The sequence below is a fragment of the Haematobia irritans genome, chromosome 4, assembly GCF_050003625.1.
Source record: "Haematobia irritans isolate KBUSLIRL chromosome 4, ASM5000362v1, whole genome shotgun sequence".
NCBI lineage: Eukaryota > Metazoa > Arthropoda > Insecta > Diptera > Muscidae > Haematobia > Haematobia irritans.
The window spans coordinates 62,943,477-62,962,827 of NC_134400.1; the positions used below are offsets into that span (position 1 = coordinate 62,943,477).

A 19,351-nucleotide genomic window follows, 5' to 3' on the forward strand; every position below is an offset into this window, starting at 1 on the left:
TACTCATATTGTGCAAAATTTAACTAAAATCAACTAATCTTCATGAATTAAAATAAAGTTCAGTTGACATTAGAGCCCCTTTTTTCTGGGCGTGGGTGCGTTTTAATCATGCCCACGATTTCAATGAAATTTGATCAAGTATTGTATGTATCATAGACTAAATCAAAATCTTTGGACAAATTGAAAAACAGGACTCCGAATTTTGTTAACAAAATCAAATCTACGGAAAACATTGGTTACTATTACTCCACTGTCTTTTAGAATCTATCGATCGGTAACGAAAGTTATTTTACATGTTTATCAATTTTTTCTCTTGCAGATAACAAAAGAGCTTATGCAGGTACTCAGCCAAGATCGCACTACTCAGTATGGCACGAGATCACAGCATTTATTGGAACCCTCAATGCAACGCCATCTTACACATTTCTCACTTATTACCCATGGGTTTGGGTCACCAGCAATTATGGCTGTTTTGCATGCCTTCCAGGTAACTTATTTCCATCAATATGTAAATATTGTAAATTTCAAATAAAAATATTGTAATTTTTTTCGTTTTTTTTTTTTTTTGATAGACTTTCCTCAATGAATCTCTCAATTATCTGGAGAAATTATATCCATCCAATGGAGGAGGCATGGTATCATCGTCTCTGGACAAAAACAAATTGGACAATGATAAGAAATGATAGAGCCATATTAAAATATCCCAGCACTAACGTTCCAAACGTAGTATTCGGTTGAGCATTCTTGTATCACAATTGCACTGGGCGTGCACTTCGATTCGTTGTAATTGCATTTCTTATTATTATTATTATTATTATTATTAGGCCTAACTTACTACACAAACACATATATCTATGTGTATATATATATACATAAATTGGTAATTATAAGTGTATAGAATTTAAATAGTACATAAAATTATGAATTGCATATGTCCATGTAAATTAATAGTTTAATTTGAAAACAAACTCACTCGATTAGTACAATAAGTAGTGAATACATTCAGTGAATAAATTTACAGCTAGGCACCACCCTCCAGCTACACCACACCCCTCAATATATATACATACATTTTAAATATAATTACAACTTGCCAACAAAAGACTTCACCACACACACATGTAAAGATAGCGATCTCGAATGTATCCAGACTTACAAAAGAAGTTAGAGAATTTATTTCTTCAGAGGCCAACAGACCAGAAGCGTGGACATTTCCAACGTAGAGAATGATTTGTCCATCTTAGACAGTCCCAATAAAATTATAAACTGAGTAAACGTATTATATTTATAATGAAAAACATAATATTAGTTGTTTTTATTAAATAAATAAAACGTATTGGCTATCACTATTGGGTGTTCGTTTCATTCCAAGCAAGATCTAATATTCACAAGTTATTAAGCGTGAGGTGAGTACACGCAAAGAAAAAACCTTGTTCTTTTTTATTTGAATTTCTTTGAGAAATTCAAACTAACATCATCAAAAAAAATCTTTGGAAGTACTGTTCTTTTCTTGCTTCATGACTAGGGTGTCCAAAACCGACACCGGTTAACCGGTGTAATGTTTACTGAATAACCAGGATCGCCATGTAATGATTGCCGATTGTATGGTAGGCGGTTGATGACTTGGAAACAGTGGATTTGGATAGATGATTTGGAAACAGTGGAATTGCCTAAATCCCTGCCTACCCGATTCTGGAAACTCCAAACCAATGAAAAGTGTCGTATGCCACCAACATCTATTAGAACTCTACTGAGTGCATTCAACCCAGTCACTACCAAGTGTGTGACTGACCTGCGTTAACAAAAACAACCCAATAAACACAAACGTTTGAAAAATTCTAAATTTCAACAATTTTTCAAACATTTTTTCAAAGGATTCAAGTTGAAGATGAAGATGCATTGAAATATAGAAAACCGGTTAACCGGTGGTAAAAACCCCGCTTTTGCGATTAACGAAAAATGCCAATTTTTTCACTATCCGGCTTCTGGTTCTGGTTGTATAATAGAATCCGGTGTAGTGTAATTTTATGTGAAATTCAGATTAAAAGATAATTCACCTTAGTTTTTAGAGTTGCGTAACACAGAAATTCAGTTGTGCAAATGATTATGAGTGTGAATGCTTAAACCTAGGATAACAAATTTAGTACTTAAATGCTTGCGATACATCTATGCTTGAGAAAAGCGATAATCGATAATTTCATTAATTTAATCATCAATTCATCAGATATTTTACAGTCGGTAACAGTTCTCCCCCCAGTAAAGGGCTACCTCGTGACCGTTACTTCCAATTATTGCCGACGTCAATCACAGCCAGTTTCACTGCTGGTCTTTCTAGTATCCCATTTTTGGTTTGTACTTTTGCTCGGCGAACTTGACCATCTTTTGCCGTCGTTACTTCTGTTACCCTTCCCTTAAGCCATGTATTTCTCTCGCAGGTTTCATCAACAATAATGACAATGTCATCGACATCAATTGGCTTCACCTTCTGAAACCATTTACAGCGCCTTGTCAAGGTAGGGAGCATCTCCTTTACCCATCGCTTCCAAAACAGGTTTGCAAATATCTCGCTCTGCCGAAGGCACATTCTGTAGTCGATGTTTTCTGCCTTACAAAACGGCTTCGCCCCGCTCGAGCTACCCAACAGAAAATGGTTTGGGGTGATTGCTTCTTGATCTTCGGTATCAAGAGATACGTATGTCAACGGTCGTGAATTTACAATCATTTACACTTCCATTAGAGAACTCCTGAAGCTTTCATCATTAAATTTTTGAGAAGGATAAATTTTTTTCAAAACAGTTTTAATCGATCGGACCAATCTCTCCCATGCTCCCCCCATGTGGGGAGAAGCAGGTGGATTAAATTTCCATGTAATTCCTTTGTAGGCCATTTCGGTACCAACGATTCCAAAATCAATATTTTTTATATCTTCTTTTAAAAAGCGATCTGCTCCACGAAAATTAGTCCCGTTGTCGCTATATATTTCGGTCGGGGTTCCTCGTCTTGATATGAAATTTCTTAAGCACATTAGAAACGAATCCGTTGAAAGTGAGTGCGCTATTTCTATATGTACGGCCCTTATAGTAAGGCATGTGAAGAGCACTCCCCAACGCTTTAGAGATTTTCTTCCAAACATAACTGACATTGGACCGAAATAGTCCACACCAACAAATGTAAAAGGCCTTTGAAATGCTCCAAGTCTAGCGGCTGGTAATGGGGATATTTGTGGAGCAACAGGTTTAGCGGAGTCAACTCTGGCAGTTACGTCGCACATTTTTATACAGAACTCGAAGATTCAAAATGAAACACACCTGACGAATTTCGTTCAATACCGTTTCATGATTCAAGTGATGGTATGCGAGATGATAATGCATGACAATTAGTCTTGTTAAATGATGTTTACCAGATAATATAATTGGATCATTCTGGTATCCACAAAATTCATTGGCATATTGTGCGCGATTCTTTACCTTTACTAATCCATCGTTATCTATGTAAACATTAAGATTGTGGAATGCTCCATTATTAGCAGAATATTTTTCGTGAAGTAACGATAGATATTCATCCGGAAAACAACTTATCGGAGCTTCCTTTAAAATAATAGCCTTTGCTTTCTTTAAATGAGTTGCGCTCATTACCACAGGCATTTTGTCCCCCTTAATTTTCATATGAAGTCGGTCTATCAGGACAACCCAATTAGAGACGGCACGATGTAGCCTAAACCAACTTGAAAAGTAATCAACATTGATGGAAAGGAATATTTTCTTGCGAGTATGGATATGACCGTATCGTGGACGAATTTCGCTTGTATCTGGAGAAATTGTGTGTGTATTTTTTGGCCAGGAGCATTCGGACTCTTTTAACCATTTTGGCCCATTGAACCAATCATTGTAGTTGTGGGTAGGTGGCCTAAACTTTGTAGCGAAATCGGCGACATTCATTGAAGTTGGGACCCACCTCCACTCAGATATTTCAGTGTATTTTGAAATTTCTGCAATCCGAAACATAACGAATTGTTTGTATCTTCGTGGATCATCTGTCATCCACTGCAAAACGGTCTTAGAATCAGTCCACATTACTTTGAGGCGTATATTGATGCTGTGCGTATATATTGTGTTCGTAAGTCTCGTCCCAAGAACCGCTGCCTGCAACTCAAGGCGAGGGATTGGTTTTAGCGGGGCGACTTTCGATTTTGCAGCGATTAATTTCAACTCTACTTCCCCGTTGCACTCAATGCGAAAATAAGATATGGCTGCATATGCCTCCTCGCTAGCATCCACGAAAGTATGCAGCTCGACATCACATATTTCGTTTGGCAAGTTCAACGAATAACATCGTGGAATGGAGACGCCGTATATAATTGGGAGAAAGCTTAGCCAATTTCTCCACATCCTGAATAATTCGTCGTTAAGCGTTTCATCCCAATCCAAGCCACTGCGCCAAATATGTTGAAGAATTAATTTCAAGTACGACAAAAAACAGGCAACAAATCCTAAAGGGTCGAAGACCGACATTAATACCTGTAGGATTTCTCTTTTTGTTGGTCGTATATTTTCATCAAATATGGGGCGTCGAATTCTAGCGAATTTCATATTTATTCTAAAAACGTCGCCTTTTGGCTCCCAATATAGGCCGAGTATTTTTTCATATTTTACAACATCCTCATTGCATTCGAAAGTCTTATTTTCAACATATTGTTTTTCACCTAGAGCCTGCAAAACTTCATTTGAATTTGATGACCAATTCCGCATAACAAATCCACCCTTTGCATGTACTTCTCGAACTTTCAGAGCTACTTCAATAGCTTCAGAAACTGTGTTCATCGAATCAATGTAGTCATCCACATAATGTTGCCTAGTAATCGCTTGAAGAATTTTCGGATTACCACTGGCGAAATTAACCGCGTTTTTGTCTCTAACATAATGTGATATGAAAGGGGAACATGAAGCACCAAAAGTGAGAACATTTAGTTGATATACAAGAATGGAATTTTCGTCGTTCCACCACAATAAACGCTGAGCGCTTGCGTCAGCTTCTCTTACCCGTATCCTGTGGAACATCTCAGCTATGTCACCACAAACAGCGACTGCTCCCATTCTAAACTTAAATAAAATATGCATAAGTGGCCTTAGCATATCTGGCCCTTTCAACAGCAAATCGTTTAATGCAATATTGTCGCTTCTAGCAGCGTCTAGCGTCCCACACCAAACGAATTTTATTCGGCTTGTTTGGATTTTTCACAATAAACGTTGGGAGATACCACACCCTAGAATTGGGCTCATTAATAACGTTGTTCGGCAGCCGTTCGGCATAACCCTTCTCTTCCAAATTATTTATTTGTTGTTTTAATAAATCAGCCAGTTTTGGATCACGATTAGCTCTTTGTTTAATGCAATTCAAACGTTTTATTGCGTGTGGCAAACTGTTGGGAAATACCAGATTATCAGCTTTCCATAAAAGGCCGACTTCGTATCGCCCATTATCATATCTACAAGTTTCTTCTAAAATACGAACTGCACGTTCGTCCTCTATTGACATTGGCTCAGCTGTGCAAGGCATTGTAGCAAGCCCATCTTCAGAAAAGTATTTTTTTATAAGTTCATGCATATCGTCATCTTTATTGCATGCACAAGAATGTAGATTCAGTCTACCCCCACTTTGGCCTCCGCCGAAAAGAGTCCACCCTAATCTAGTTTTGGAAGCTACGGGTTGATTCCATTTGCCTTCTTTTATTTTAATAGACGCAATGAGATTCGCATTATTTACCCCTATAACCATCGATGGAACAACGTTTTTATATTCATTTAACGGAATTTCCCTTAGATGTGGGTATTTCTCTTTGATATCGCAAACAGTCATAGTCTCGGGAGACAGATTAAGATTTTTTACAGTATGTATGTTGTTAATTGGATACAGTTTCGAACTATATTGTGAAGAAACTTTTAAATTGAATCTCCTTGACTCATCCTCAAAACGAACTACATCACTTGTCCAACGTATACAAAGTGGATCCCCAGTTCCTTTGACTCCTAACATATTCGCCACATTCTCTTCTAGTAATGTTAATGTGGACCCGTCGTCCATTAGGACATATATCTTCACTGATTTTCTGTCATAATGTAGAGTTATTGGTACAATTCGAAAGAAACACTCATCTACACTACGCCCTCTATGACTGTTTAATGGAATTGATGTACTTACAGTTTGATGATCGCTGTTATGGAGTAGAGAATTGTGAAAAACTTTGCATCCATCCACACCGCACTCTCTCTGAAACCAGCATTTACGTCTATGCCTTCCAAAACAATTTCTGCAGAGCCTCTTTGCTTTAACCACATCCCATCGTTCGGCAACTGACATATCAGAAAACTTAGCACACTCTCCTAATTTATGGTGCTCTTCGCACACAAAGCATTGAGGGGACTGTGGTTTCTCGGTATTAGTTGAATGCAAATGAAGCTGATTCTCTCTTCTTGTTTGTTTTCTTTCCACAGTCGTGTCAAATATAGGAACGGTAATTCTGCAAGTTGCTTCGGCAATAGAATAAAGCCAATCCGAAAAATCCATTAAGTTTGGCCTGGGGTTGTCTTTTGAGTGCAATGCCCACTGTAGCATTAAATCTGGTGATAATTTTTCTACTAGTTCCTGCAAGAGAGTAGGGTTAATTAAATAGTCTTCTAACTTGCTGGCACGTAGGTTAGGTTAGGTTATATCACGAGCCTTACCATGTAGACATTTCTGCAATCGAATTAAATTTTCTTCGTTGCTATACCCGGCAGCATTTGTACTTTGCTCGAATGCACTAATAAAAATAGGCCACTCACGCGGATCGCCGTTAAAATTAGGTAAGTCTTTGGAGAAATTTTGTCTTGCAAAAAACTGGGTAGCCGAAAGATTTATATCACTTGACATGTTTACACCCGCACCTGTCAAAACATTATTGTTACATTGATTAGTATCATAAGGTATGTTTAATGTATGATCATTTTGTTGCGGGCAACCGTTCTGTACATTTCGTACGTTCGTACATAAGGCCTGATAATTTCTATGTGTACTGTGAGACAGCGGTTGGTTTAGTGCTGGCATATTATTATTGTGACTTTGATTGATGGTCAGGTCCAACACTGGGGTTTGGGTCTGAGCTAATTGTCCGCATTCACAATTGTTATTAAGCTGGGTTGTGTTTATGATGTCACTGCGTTCAGGTACATACTGTGAATTATTCAGGTTTGATCTATTGTTGTTGCTTTCCACTGGCTGATCATTTTGCTCTTGTTCATTGTTGCTATCACTGCGAATTTCCTCAGCACAATCTGATTGCAACAATTCATATTTACGTTTAATGAACTCTTTCCTAAGAGCCATCTCTTCTTCGAGTTGCTGCAATTGTAGCTGTTTTCTCAAAGTCATATCGACGCGAACAGGTGCAGTGAAGGGTCGGGTATCAGAAGTTGACGGCTGAAAGAGATAAGAAGTTTCATTGTGGTGTTCAATATTACCATAGTCTGTTGTGCAACGCTGATTGAGGTTAGAGACATCATTTTGTTGTTTTCCTTGACAGTTTTGGCATGTCCAATTAGTGAGTCCGTGATCGCTCTCAATATTACAACAGCTGAGATGGTAATTAGATTTACACTTGGAACACGTCATCATATTGCTGTCATCCAGTTCTTGGCACACAGAGCAGCTCGACGAAACACCAGTTCCGTGTTGCGACATATTCTTAGGTAAGAATTTTAAAGAATTGTAAAAAATAAAACCAAGTTCCAATAGCAGATTCGGTGATGCTGCTTTAAAATTCTACAGCGAAAATATTATTTATTTAATTTTATGTGAAATTCAGATTAAAAGATAATTCACCTTAGTTTTTAGAGTTGCGTAACACAGAAATTCAGTTGTGCAAATGATTATGAGTGTGAAAGTGAGAATGCTTAAACCTAGGATAACAAATTTAGTACTTAAATGCTTGCGATACATCTATGCTTGAGAAAAGCGATAATCGATAATTTCATTAATTTAATCATCAATTCATCAGATATTTTACAGTCGGTAACAAATAGGTAAGTGAAAATAAAACAAGTATATACGGCCGTAAGTTCGGCCAGGCCGAAGCTTATGTACCCTCCATCATGGATTGCGTAGAAACTTCTTCTAAACACTGTCATCCAGAATCGAATTACTTAAGTTGCGGTAACGCTTGCCGATGGCAAGGTATCTTAAAACCTCCTAACGCCATCTTCTAAATTGTATGTAAGTCCATACGTGGTATATAAATATTAAATCAAAAAAGATCGATCCAATACGTATATAATTCAGTTTGACAAAGTAGACATACAATTTTGACAAAATTTTCTACAGAAATAAAATTTTAACAAAATTTTCTATAGAAATAAAATTTTCACAAAATTTTCTATAGAAATAAAAATTTTGACAAAATTTGCTATAGAAAGAAAATTTTGACAAAAATTTCTACGGAAATAAAATTTTAAAAAAATTTTCTATAGAAATAAACTTTTGACAAAATTTTCTATAGAAATAAAATCTTGGTAGATTATTTTTTGGCTCGAGTGGCAACCATGATTATGAACCGAATAAAATTTGAACGAAATTTTCTATAGAAATAAAATTTTGACAAAATTTTCTATAGAAATAAAATTTTGACAATGATGAAAATTTTATTATGATCCGAATAAAAATTTAACAAAATTTTATCTAGAAATAAAATTTTGACAAAATTTTCTATAGAAATAAAATTTTGGTAGATTATTTTTGGCTCTAGTGGCAACCATGATTATGAACCGATGTGGACCAATTTTTGTGTGATTGGACCAATTTTGGTATGGTTGCTAGAGACCATATACTAACACCACGTTCCTAATTTGAACCGGATCGGATGAATTTTGCTCCTCCAAGAGGCTCCGGAGGTCAAATCTGGAGAACGTTTTATATGGGGGCTATATATAATTATGGACCGATATGGACCAATTCTGGCACGGTTGTTAAAGATCATATACTAACACCATGTTCCAAATTACAACCGGATTGGATGAAATTTGCTTCTCTTGGAGACTTCGCAAGCCAAATCTGGGGATCCGTTTATATGGGGGCTATACATAATTATGAACCGATGTGGACCAATTTTTGCATGGTTGTTAGAGACCATATACCAATATCATGTACCAAATTTCAGGCGGATCGGATGAAATTTGCTTCTCTTTGAGGCTTCGCAAGCCAAATCTGGAGATCGGTTTATATGGGGTCTATATATAATTATGGACCGATGTGGACCAATATTTGCATGGTTGCTAGATACCATATACCAACATCATGTACCAAATTTCAGCCGGATCGGATGAAATTTGCTTCTCTTTGAGGCTCCTCAAGCCAAATCTGGGGATCGGTTTATATGGGGGCTATATATAATTATGGACCGATGTGGACCAATTTTTGCATGGTTGTTAGAGACCATATACCAACATCATGTACCAAATTTCAGCCGGATCGGATGAAATTTTCTTCTCTTTGAGGCTCCGCAAGCCAAATCTGGGGATCGGTTTATATGGGGGCTATATATAATTATGGACCGATGTGAACCAATTTTTGCACGGTTGTTAGAGGCCATATACCAACACCATGTACCAAATTTCAGCCGGATCGGATGAAATTTGCTTCTCTTTGAAGATTCGCAAGCCAAATCTGGAGATCGGTTTATATGGGAGCTATATATAATTATGGACCGATGTGGACCAATTTTTGTATGGTTGTTAGAGACCATACACCAACATCATGTACCAAATTTCAGCCGGATCGGATGAAATTTGCTTCTCTTTGAGGCTCCGCAAACCAAATCTGGGGATCGGTTTATATGGGGGCTATATATAATTATGGACCGATGTGGACCAATTTTTGCATGATTGTTGGAGACCATATACCAACACCATGTACCAAATTTCAGCCGGATCGAATGAAATATGCTTCTCTTAGAGGCTCCACAAGCCAAATCTGGGGATCGGCTTATATGGGGGCTATATATAATTATGGACCGATATGGACCAATTTTTGCATGGTTGTTAGAGACCATATACCAACATCATGTACCAAATTACAGCCGGATCGGATGAAATTTTCTTCTCTTTGAGGCTCCGCAAGCCAAATCTGGGGATCGGTTTATATGGGGGCTATATATAATTTTGGACCGATGTGAACCAATTTTTGCACGGTTGTTAGAGGCCATATACCAACACCATGTACCAAATTTCAGCCGGATCGGATGAAATTTGCTTCTCTTTTAGGCTCCGCAAGCCAAATCTGGGGATCGGTTTATATGGGGGCTGTATATAATTATGGACCGATGTGGACCAATTTTTGCATGGTTGTTAGAGACCATATACCAACACCATATACCAAATTTCAGCCGGATCGGATGAAATATGCTTCTGTTAGAAGCTCCACAAGCCAAATCTGAGGGTCCCTTTATATGGGGGCTATACGTAAAAGTGGACCGATATGGCCCATTTTCAATACCATCCGACCTACATCGATAACAACTACTTGTGCCAAGTTTCAAGTCGATAGCTTGTTTCATTCGAAAGTTAGCGTGATTTCAACAGACGGACGGACGGACGGACGGACATGCTTAGATCGACTCAGAATTTCACCACGACCCAGAATATATATACTTTATGGGGTCTTAGAGCAATATTTCGATGTGTTACAAACGGAATGACAAAGTTAATATACCCCCATCCAATGATGGAGGGTATAAAAATGAAATAAAAGTTTAAGGAAGTCACTAAATGTATATGTCTTTGCAGAAAATTAAAATTATGGATTCTACCTTCTTGAAAACATTAAAAAGCTGAGCGATGAAAAAAGTCGGACAATTGACTGGAACTGCTTCAAATAGTTTATAATAATTGGTAAATCCATAAGCGTAGGAAGGCCTCTGGGGCGGGGGCTTAGACCCCCCCAGAAAAAATTTAGCCCCCTCCAGAATTTGAAAACCTATTTACCATTTTACATTTTTCTAAAAATTAAACAAGTATATACAACCGCACAAAGTTCCGCTAAAGACTTTCATGACAATCGAATTACCTGGGTTGTGGTAGCAGTTGCCGATGGCAATGTTTGAAGTCTGATATTTATGGTTTAGTTGAATAACTAACAGCCTGTTTCTGTATGTCGAACGAGTTCAATCGATCAACTGAAATGCATAGAAACAGCTGTTTTTTGGTTATAAATTCAGCTGTTTGTTTCCAGTTTAGTCGATCCACAGAGCTCATTCGACATACAGAAACAGGCTGTAAAGCTCCTTTATTATATTTTTTAGTCTGGTTTAGTCATCTTAATTAAAAAATAGTAATTGGTATTAAAACTATTCTTTCATAAATTAATATCTTAATAATGCTGCAAAAAAGCGTCGCCAAAAAAGAAGTGAAAATGTTCTTTTTGGGTCCGGAAGTGGTGCAAAAGTGGAGGAGAAGAGATGAATGTAATAGGAACTCGTCATAGAACGAATGTCCACCGTTTCAACAGCCGTTGCAATAAATTTGCATCACTTCTTACGGTGTGATCCATATCGTTGTGTGATATTTTCCCAAATAAATAATTTTTATTTATTCGTTTTTTATTTGATTTTTGGTCGACCTTTTGTTAGAATTATATAAATATTTATAAAGACCTCGAGCTTCAAGAAACATTAATTTATAATAATTTTTATGATTTTTAATGCATTCTAACGCTTGTTTGAATATTTTCAAAAATTATCGATTTTTCTATAATGGATTTAGAATTTTTGTGGCAAAATTTGAATAATTTTTACCATTTTATTTATTCTTACTCTTTTTTCAAGCTATTTGAAAAAAGGAAACAAAAATTACACATTAAAATATGAAAAAACTGAAGTAAAAAACTTCCTGTGTAGTTAATATAATTAACTTCTTTGTGAGGACATTTCTGGAAGTGCTTTTAAAGTTGTGCCTTTAAAATAAATCCCAATTTTTTGCAGGGAAAAGTGTGGAACTACTTTTAGTTGCTTTTTATTATTATTATTATTTTGATGTCTATTTTTGTATTCTTTTTTATGAAATAAAGCAATAATTGAACCTATAAGTTCAGTCTGTAAATTTTTAGCTAGGGGGGGGCTAAAGCCCCCCCTAGGAAAATTGTCTAACTACGCTAATGGGTAAGTCTATATGACAAATTAAATCAAAACTTTAGACAAGTCACTAAATTTAAATCTCTTTGCAGAAAACTAAAATCTTTGGATGCTACATTCTTGCAAACATTAACAAGCTGACCAATGAAAAATGAGTGGCTTATCGACAAGAAAAAGCTTCCAGAAACATTTCAAAGTGCAACCAATTAAAATTGTTAAAAACAACAAATTGTTAAAATCAACCACTTCTGGATGAAAATGTTCATCACATCGTCAGTTTAATTTATATCCTATTATCAGTTTAAAATGGATATTTTGTGAATTCCTTCTGCTGGAAATCTATTCTAACACGCGGTCCAGTACGTTCCTAATTTCAAATTGCCCGCATGTTAATAAATTTTAATGCTGTTTTATGACACCAAAAGGAAGGAAATCGAATTATCAATGCAAAAGTGTTTACTAATAATGTTTAAGATATTTAAAGTTTTGTTGTTTGTTTTTTTTTTGTTCTTATTTGTTGATATGTTTAATAAGATTATTATTTATTGTAGTGTATTATGTAGTGTAGTGTATTATTATATATTTTATTTTGATGAAAATGAATAAATTATACAAAATTCATAGAATTTTGGCTTTAACTTTCAATTTGAAGTGGGGATATCATTCATACAAATTTAGGTTGAAAAGTATTTGCAACGATGTTAATTTTGAATTTGACTCGCATCGAAAATTGTTTGACAAATTATTGAGTAGCGATGCATTTCATTTGAGGATAACACTTGAGATATTATTGTAATGTGTTGAATTTCACTGTTGAGGGTAATGTCTGTTTTTTGTTGAGAACGCGATTTTCTCAACAATTTCTCAACTTGAATATTACCCTAATCCTTTGAAAACATGTTTGAAAAATTGTTGAAATTTAGCATTTTTCAAACGTTTGTGTTTATTGGGAACGTCTAAAGATCAGCTATTCAAGATGTGTACAGAATTGTTTTCTTTTGAATGCACCCTCAAAAAAAATCACTTCTTTAACATATGTTCCAAACATATTTTGCAGGAAGCACATATATTATTGGATACTGCCGAAACATTATTATGTTTATTTTATGTGAACATATTATATGTTTGGAAGCATTTTACGCCCAAAAATATTATATGCTTGGAAGAATTTTTCCCAAAGACGATTGTGCTCATTCCCTAACATACTCGTAATTTTCACGTCCACGAAATATATTTGTTCTTGGCACTTTTTTCTGTAATACAAATAATGTTGAAGAAATTATTCACTTTTATAATTTTTTTAAAGTTTACCTTTCGCCTGCACGGAGAATCGAACCGAGGACCATACAGTTTGTAAGCCAACACACTATCCACTAGGCTACGTAGCTGTTATGGTCACCAGCAGATACTTATCGTTATAACCCTTTCCGACCGTGTACGCACAATTGTACAGGTAAGTTTAAGTCTCTATAATTTCTTTAATATATGACGTACTGCGATAAGAGCGGCAAAAAAATAATTGTGTATGCTCTCTCTTTGTCTAAAAATGTGAAGAACCGTTATAAATATTTGTTTTTCATATTAATTTTATAGTTTCAGCAGTGCACTTTGCGCATTTGTAAAAATGAGTGGAAGAGGTAAGTTTGCAAATAAATTAAAATTATTTAAATTGTGGAATATTTCATCAAACAAGTGTTTTCAATAAGAAAACATATTAAATATTGTATGCAAACAGTAACTTCGTGATTATTTTGTGTTTTTTGATATTTTTGCGTCCGGCCTTTTACCGGAATTTAACGGACTGCAACAATTGAGCGTATCCTGAAAAAACAGGATACAGGATCAAACTGAACAAACTTAATAATTTAAAATGTTCTATGTACACATAAATAACAGAATTCAAAAATTTAGGAAAATCTATCACGTGGATCGGTTATAGGTCGGAAAGGGATAAGTTACATTTATATCGCATAGTTTGCAGAGCCCACGAGCCCGTGCAAACCTAACATTATTTAACAGAAACATATATTTGTTTGCCACGTGGAGCAGTGGTTAGCATGTCTGCCTTACATGCAAAGGGTCGTGGGTTCAATCCCTGCTCCGACCGATCACTTTTTTTTTTTTTAATTTACACATTTATATTTATACTATATTAAATTTTTATAATGAAACTTCGAAATGTGGGTTATTAAAGATTTATAGTCAGTAACAGTGCTTGATATAAACGAAATTGATTGATTTTTGGATAAAATATTATTTTTTTATTGCAAAAATAAAAATTTTGTAACAAAAAACTGTTTGTGGTACAAAACTTTAAAATTTGGAAGGAATTCAAAAACTCTACCAAAAGAAGAACGTGGAGTTGAGTATAAACATACATCAATAATTTTATAATATAAACATAAATTTATTTAGGCGTGAACAGTTTTTTACTAGCATTTAATACCATCGCTTTAAAATGCCTTTTATTTTTCTTTAATAATTCATTTTAAAGAAAATAAACTTTTTAAATTGTTTTAGCTGCAAAACTCGAACTTAATGCCCGCTTTTATATTTGAAGGTGTCCGTCAACTCTTCGTGGACTACTTATTAATAAAGAGGAACTAAACTTTGTTTTTATACATTTTACTGTGTAATTTTTCACTATTTCCTCCTTATTTCATTTTACTGTCCCAACTCTAAAAAGGGTATAGTGCCCTTTCGTTATTTTTTTGAAGACCCCTGATTTATTTTAACGAACCAAAAAAAAAATTGTGCCCATAATGCCAAAATGATAAACAAAACACATGTCCACACATACATAAAATGCTGCTCTCAAGGCGAAAACATATGCTGTTTGTTTTTCAAATGTCTATTCTCTTGGTTCCGAATGTCCATTCTCTTTATTCAAATTAAATAATATTTAGACTTAAGCATATCAAATTTTTGGCCTTATCATAAAACAGTTTTCCGAATCAACATACAAGCGGTTTCACAGAAATTGTTCTCTTTTGATTCTTTCGCTGTGTTATGTTGATATCTTTTGTCAACTCTCCCGGTTTCCATCTCTATTTTTTTCTCTATACTCTCTCTTTCGCTTTGAATAAAATATCACAACATATGTATGTTTAGTCGAAATTTGTAAATTTATATATGTTTGCCATAGACCAAGGAAGGTATAGACAACGAAAGTGAATTCACAGCGCTGTAGTTTGTCTGCACACCGTAGATGGCTCTTTTTCGTCTGCAATTGAGTGATTTTTAAATTTGGCTTTAATTTGTTTTCTTTCGATTGTTATTTTGATGAAACACCAAATATTGGAAAAACATGTAAAATTATATACATCCACACCTTTTTTGTAATGCAAATTGACTGATTTGTACGATAATTCTCGTTTTCCAAAAAGAAATTGAGTCACTTGACTGCGCAATTGAGTGGAATGACTGCGCACTGCAAATAAACAGCACCATGGTGAATTATCAAGGTATGTCTCTATTTTAATTGGTCTATGTGTTTGCATTCACACATATGATTTTTATGAAACATTCATCCCCCAAACATAATATATTCTAACATATTAACATAGGTGTCCCAAACATTTAGTGTTAGTTTAGGAACACTACATGCTTGCACTTAAATATATTGTGTTTTAAAATTGTGCCCGAAACACATTTTGTTTATATCGGAATATATGAAAAACATATTTTTCTAAGAGTGTGGCATAGACCAAGGAAGGTATAGACAACGAAAGTGAATTCACAGCGCTGTAGTTTGTCTGCACACCGTAGATGCAAATTGACTGATTTGTACGATAATTCTCGTTTTCCAAAAAGAAATTGTAATGCAAATTGACTGATTTGTACGATAATTCTCGTTTTCCAAAAAGAAATTGAGTCACTTGACTGCGCAATTGAGTGGAATGACTGCGCACTGCAAATAAACAGCACCATGGTGAATTATCAAGGTATGTCTCTATTTTAATTGGTCTATGAGTGTGGAAACATGAAGATGATGTCTCTACACATGTATTCAAGTAAAAGACCTTGTGGAATGAAATCAATAACGGATTGCTGAAAAAAGGACAACAGAAATTGCCTGAACTGCTCATAATGTGTAAACTAATTTATAGAACAATGTGGAAGTCTATACACTCTCAAAAAAAATCGCTTCTGTAACATATACTCCCAAACATTTTGCATCAAGCGTATGAATTTTTGGGTATTGCCCAAACATTTATATATTTCATTTCTTCCAATATATAATATGTTTGGAAGCATATTGGTCTAAATAATACAATAACAAATGTATTTTTCCATCAAAATTCAATAATGTTGTTTTCCAAAAAACTATATGTTATTATGTGAACATTTATATGTTTGGAAACATTTTGAACCGAATAATATTATATGCTTAGAAGAATTTTCTCCCAAAGAAGATTGTGCTCAAAAATATTTTTCTGCCTAATTGTATATTCCCTCACATTTTTCTCACTTCCACGAGTTTTTTTTAGTTCTTATCACCTTTTTCTGTAATACAAACATTGTAGAAGAAATTATTCAATTTTATAATTTTTTAAATTTTACATTTTACATTTTGCCGGACGGGGATTCGAACAGCGGACCACACATTTTGTAAGCCAGCACACTATCCACTGGGCTACGTAGCTGTTATGGTCATCAAGAGATAATTATCATTATAACCCAATAAACACAGGATGAGCGTTTTTCAAATGCAACAACTTTTCAGTTTGAGGGTAAATATAATTTTCAACATAAATTCAACATGACTTGAAATAGCTCATCTTCAATACATCTTCAAATTGTTTGCGAATTACTTCCAATTTGCCAAAATGTTGACGAAATCTTTGAAAAGGTGTTGAAGATAATATGAGAAAACTTTGACAAAACACTACCCTAAAATGCAACGAAAAAACCATGTGGTTTTCAATACTTATTTGTGCAACGAAGTTCGTGGTCAATTGCAAGAAATAAAAAAAATGGAAAATTTTAGACAAATAGTTTATAAAAATAGGTAAGTGAAAATAAAAAATGAAATAAAACTTTAAGGAAGCCACTAAATATATATCTCTTTGCAGAAAACTAAAATTATGGATTCTACGTTCTTGAAAACATTAAAATGCTGACCGATGAAAAAATGGTGGACAATTAACTTGAACTGCTTCCAATAATTTATAATAATTGGTACGTCAATATGAAAAATTAAATCAACACTTTAGAGAAGTCACTAAATTTAAATCTCTTTGCAGAAAACTAAAATCTTTGGATGCTACATTCTTGCAAACATTAAGAAGCTGACCAATGAAAAATGAGTGGCTTATCGACAAGAAAAAGTTTCCAGAAGCATTACAAACAAGTGCAACCAATTAGAATTGTTAAAAACAACAAATTGTTGAAATCAACAACTTCTGGATGAAAATGTGCATCACATCGTCAGTTTAATTCATATGCTATTATCAGTTTAAAATGGATATTTTGTGAATTCCTTCTGCTGGAAATCAATTCTAACACGCGGTCCAGTACGTTCCTAATTTCGAATTGCCCGCATGTTAATAAATTTTAATGCGGTTTTATGACACCAACAGGAAGGAAATCGAATTATCAATGCAAAAGTCTTTACTAATAATGTTTAAGATATTTAAAGTTTTGTTGTTTTTTTTTTGTTCTTATTTGTTGATATGTTTAATAAGATTATTATTTATCAATTGGTATTGTAGTATATTATGTAGTGTAGTGTATTATTATATATTTTATTTGGATGAAAATGAATAAATTAACAAAATTCATACAATTTTGGCTTTGACTTTCAATTTGAAGTGGGGATATCATTCATACAAATTTAGGTTGAAAAGTATTTGCAACGATGTTAATTTTGAATTTGACTCGCATCGAAAATTGTTTGACAAGTTATTGAGTAGCGATGCATTTCAATTTGAGGATAACACTTGAGATATTATTGCTAATGTGTTGAATTTCACTGTTGAGGGTAATGTCTGTTTTTTGTTGAGAACGCGATTTTCTCAACAATTTCTCAACTTGAATATTACCCTAATCCTTTGAAAAAATGTTTGAAAAATTGTTGAAATTTAGCATTTTTCAAACGTTTGTGTTTATTGGGAAGTTATATTTATATAGCATAGCTTGCGGCGCCCATGAGCCGATGCAAACATAACATTGTTAAACATACATTTGTTGGCGACGTGGAGCAGTGGTTGGTACGTCCGCCTTGCATGCCAAGGGTCCTGGGTTCGATCCCTGCTTCGACCGACACCATTTACATACTACTATATTAAATTTTTACTACGAAACTGTAAAGTGTGTCTTATGAAAGACTTAAAGTCAGAAAAGAACAGTGCTTGATATAAACGAAATGGACTGAGTTCAAATCATATATTATTTTTTTATTGCAAAAATAAAAATTTTGTAACCAAAAAAGGATTTTGCATACAAGTTTGAAATTTTCGAAGAATTCAATTCAAAAACTCTTACAAAAGAAGAACGTGAAGTCGAGTATATATATAAATATTTTTCCATCGAATCCTAAGGTTAACGATAACCATTCAAAAACACGCGTTAAAATGGCCAAGTTTACCCTTTTACTTTTCTTTAGTAATTTATTATAAAGAAAATAAACTTATTCAATTGTTGCTTTGGATCATTCCCCACCATGTTATAATACAATTTACCGAAAAAAGTTATAATGTTATTCTGGTTTTACCGATTCGAGTTTTGACGCTAAAATGAGAAATAATTTTAGCGGCAAAACGCGAACTCAATGCCCGCTTTTATTTTCGAAAGAATCCGTCAACTCCTCTTGGACTACTCATTAATAAAGAGGAACTAATCTTTGTTTTTATAGATCTTACTGTTTAATTTTTCACTGTTTCCCCCTGTTTTCATGTTACTGTCACAACTCTAAAAAGAGTAGACTGAAAAAAATATTGCCGTGAGGCCAAAGAGTTCATGTCCTTAAAATAAGAATAAAATTTTGCTTAGCTTAGAAGACGCATTTCTCTAATATAAAGTTTTTTTCCATGTTCAAAAGTCGATAAACTTTTCAATGAAGTCGTGTTGTCTTTATAATTAAGTGATTTGACTTGAAAATGGGTATCATAACATGAAAAAAAAAATTTTTGGACTAAGGTCAACTTGACTTTAATAATTCAGAAAATTCTTTAAATTTAATGAAATTGTCTTTAA

General features: G+C 34.4%; 2 protein-coding genes and 1 long non-coding RNA gene across 5 annotated transcripts in view; 2 read left to right on the plus strand and 1 right to left on the minus strand.

The window, feature by feature from the left end:
- TfAP-2 (transcription factor AP-2) overlaps window positions 1-1,349 on the plus strand; it is a 158,078-nt gene extending 156,729 nt beyond the window's left edge. For all 3 annotated transcript variants that reach the window (XM_075307317.1, XM_075307319.1, XM_075307318.1), the window contains exons 7-8: window positions 320-487; window positions 573-1,349. In XM_075307317.1, the coding sequence (XP_075163432.1) occupies window positions 320-487; window positions 573-683 (279 nt within the window). In that variant the 3' untranslated portion in view covers window positions 684-1,349. The remainder of the gene's footprint in view (window positions 1-319; window positions 488-572) is intronic.
- A 1,896-nt stretch (window positions 1,350-3,245) lies between these two features.
- Window positions 3,246-5,093, minus strand: LOC142235448 (uncharacterized). The gene has a single exon (XM_075306703.1). The coding sequence runs from the start codon at window positions 5,091-5,093 to the stop codon at window positions 3,246-3,248; it is 1,848 nt and encodes a 615-aa protein (XP_075162818.1).
- Window positions 5,094-16,850: 11,757 nt separating this feature from the next.
- LOC142235243 (uncharacterized) lies at window positions 16,851-17,942 on the plus strand. The gene is made up of 3 exons (XR_012721841.1): window positions 16,851-17,165; window positions 17,230-17,335; window positions 17,401-17,942. It is a non-coding gene; the product is annotated as an uncharacterized LOC142235243 (long non-coding RNA).
- The last annotated feature ends 1,409 nt before the right edge of the window (window positions 17,943-19,351 follow it).

What these genes read in the sequence shown, in the direction of transcription:
- LOC142235448 (XM_075306703.1), bottom strand. Translation starts at nt 5,093, where the DNA reads ATGGGAGCAGTCGCTGTTTGTGGTGACATAGCTGAGATGTTCCACAGG.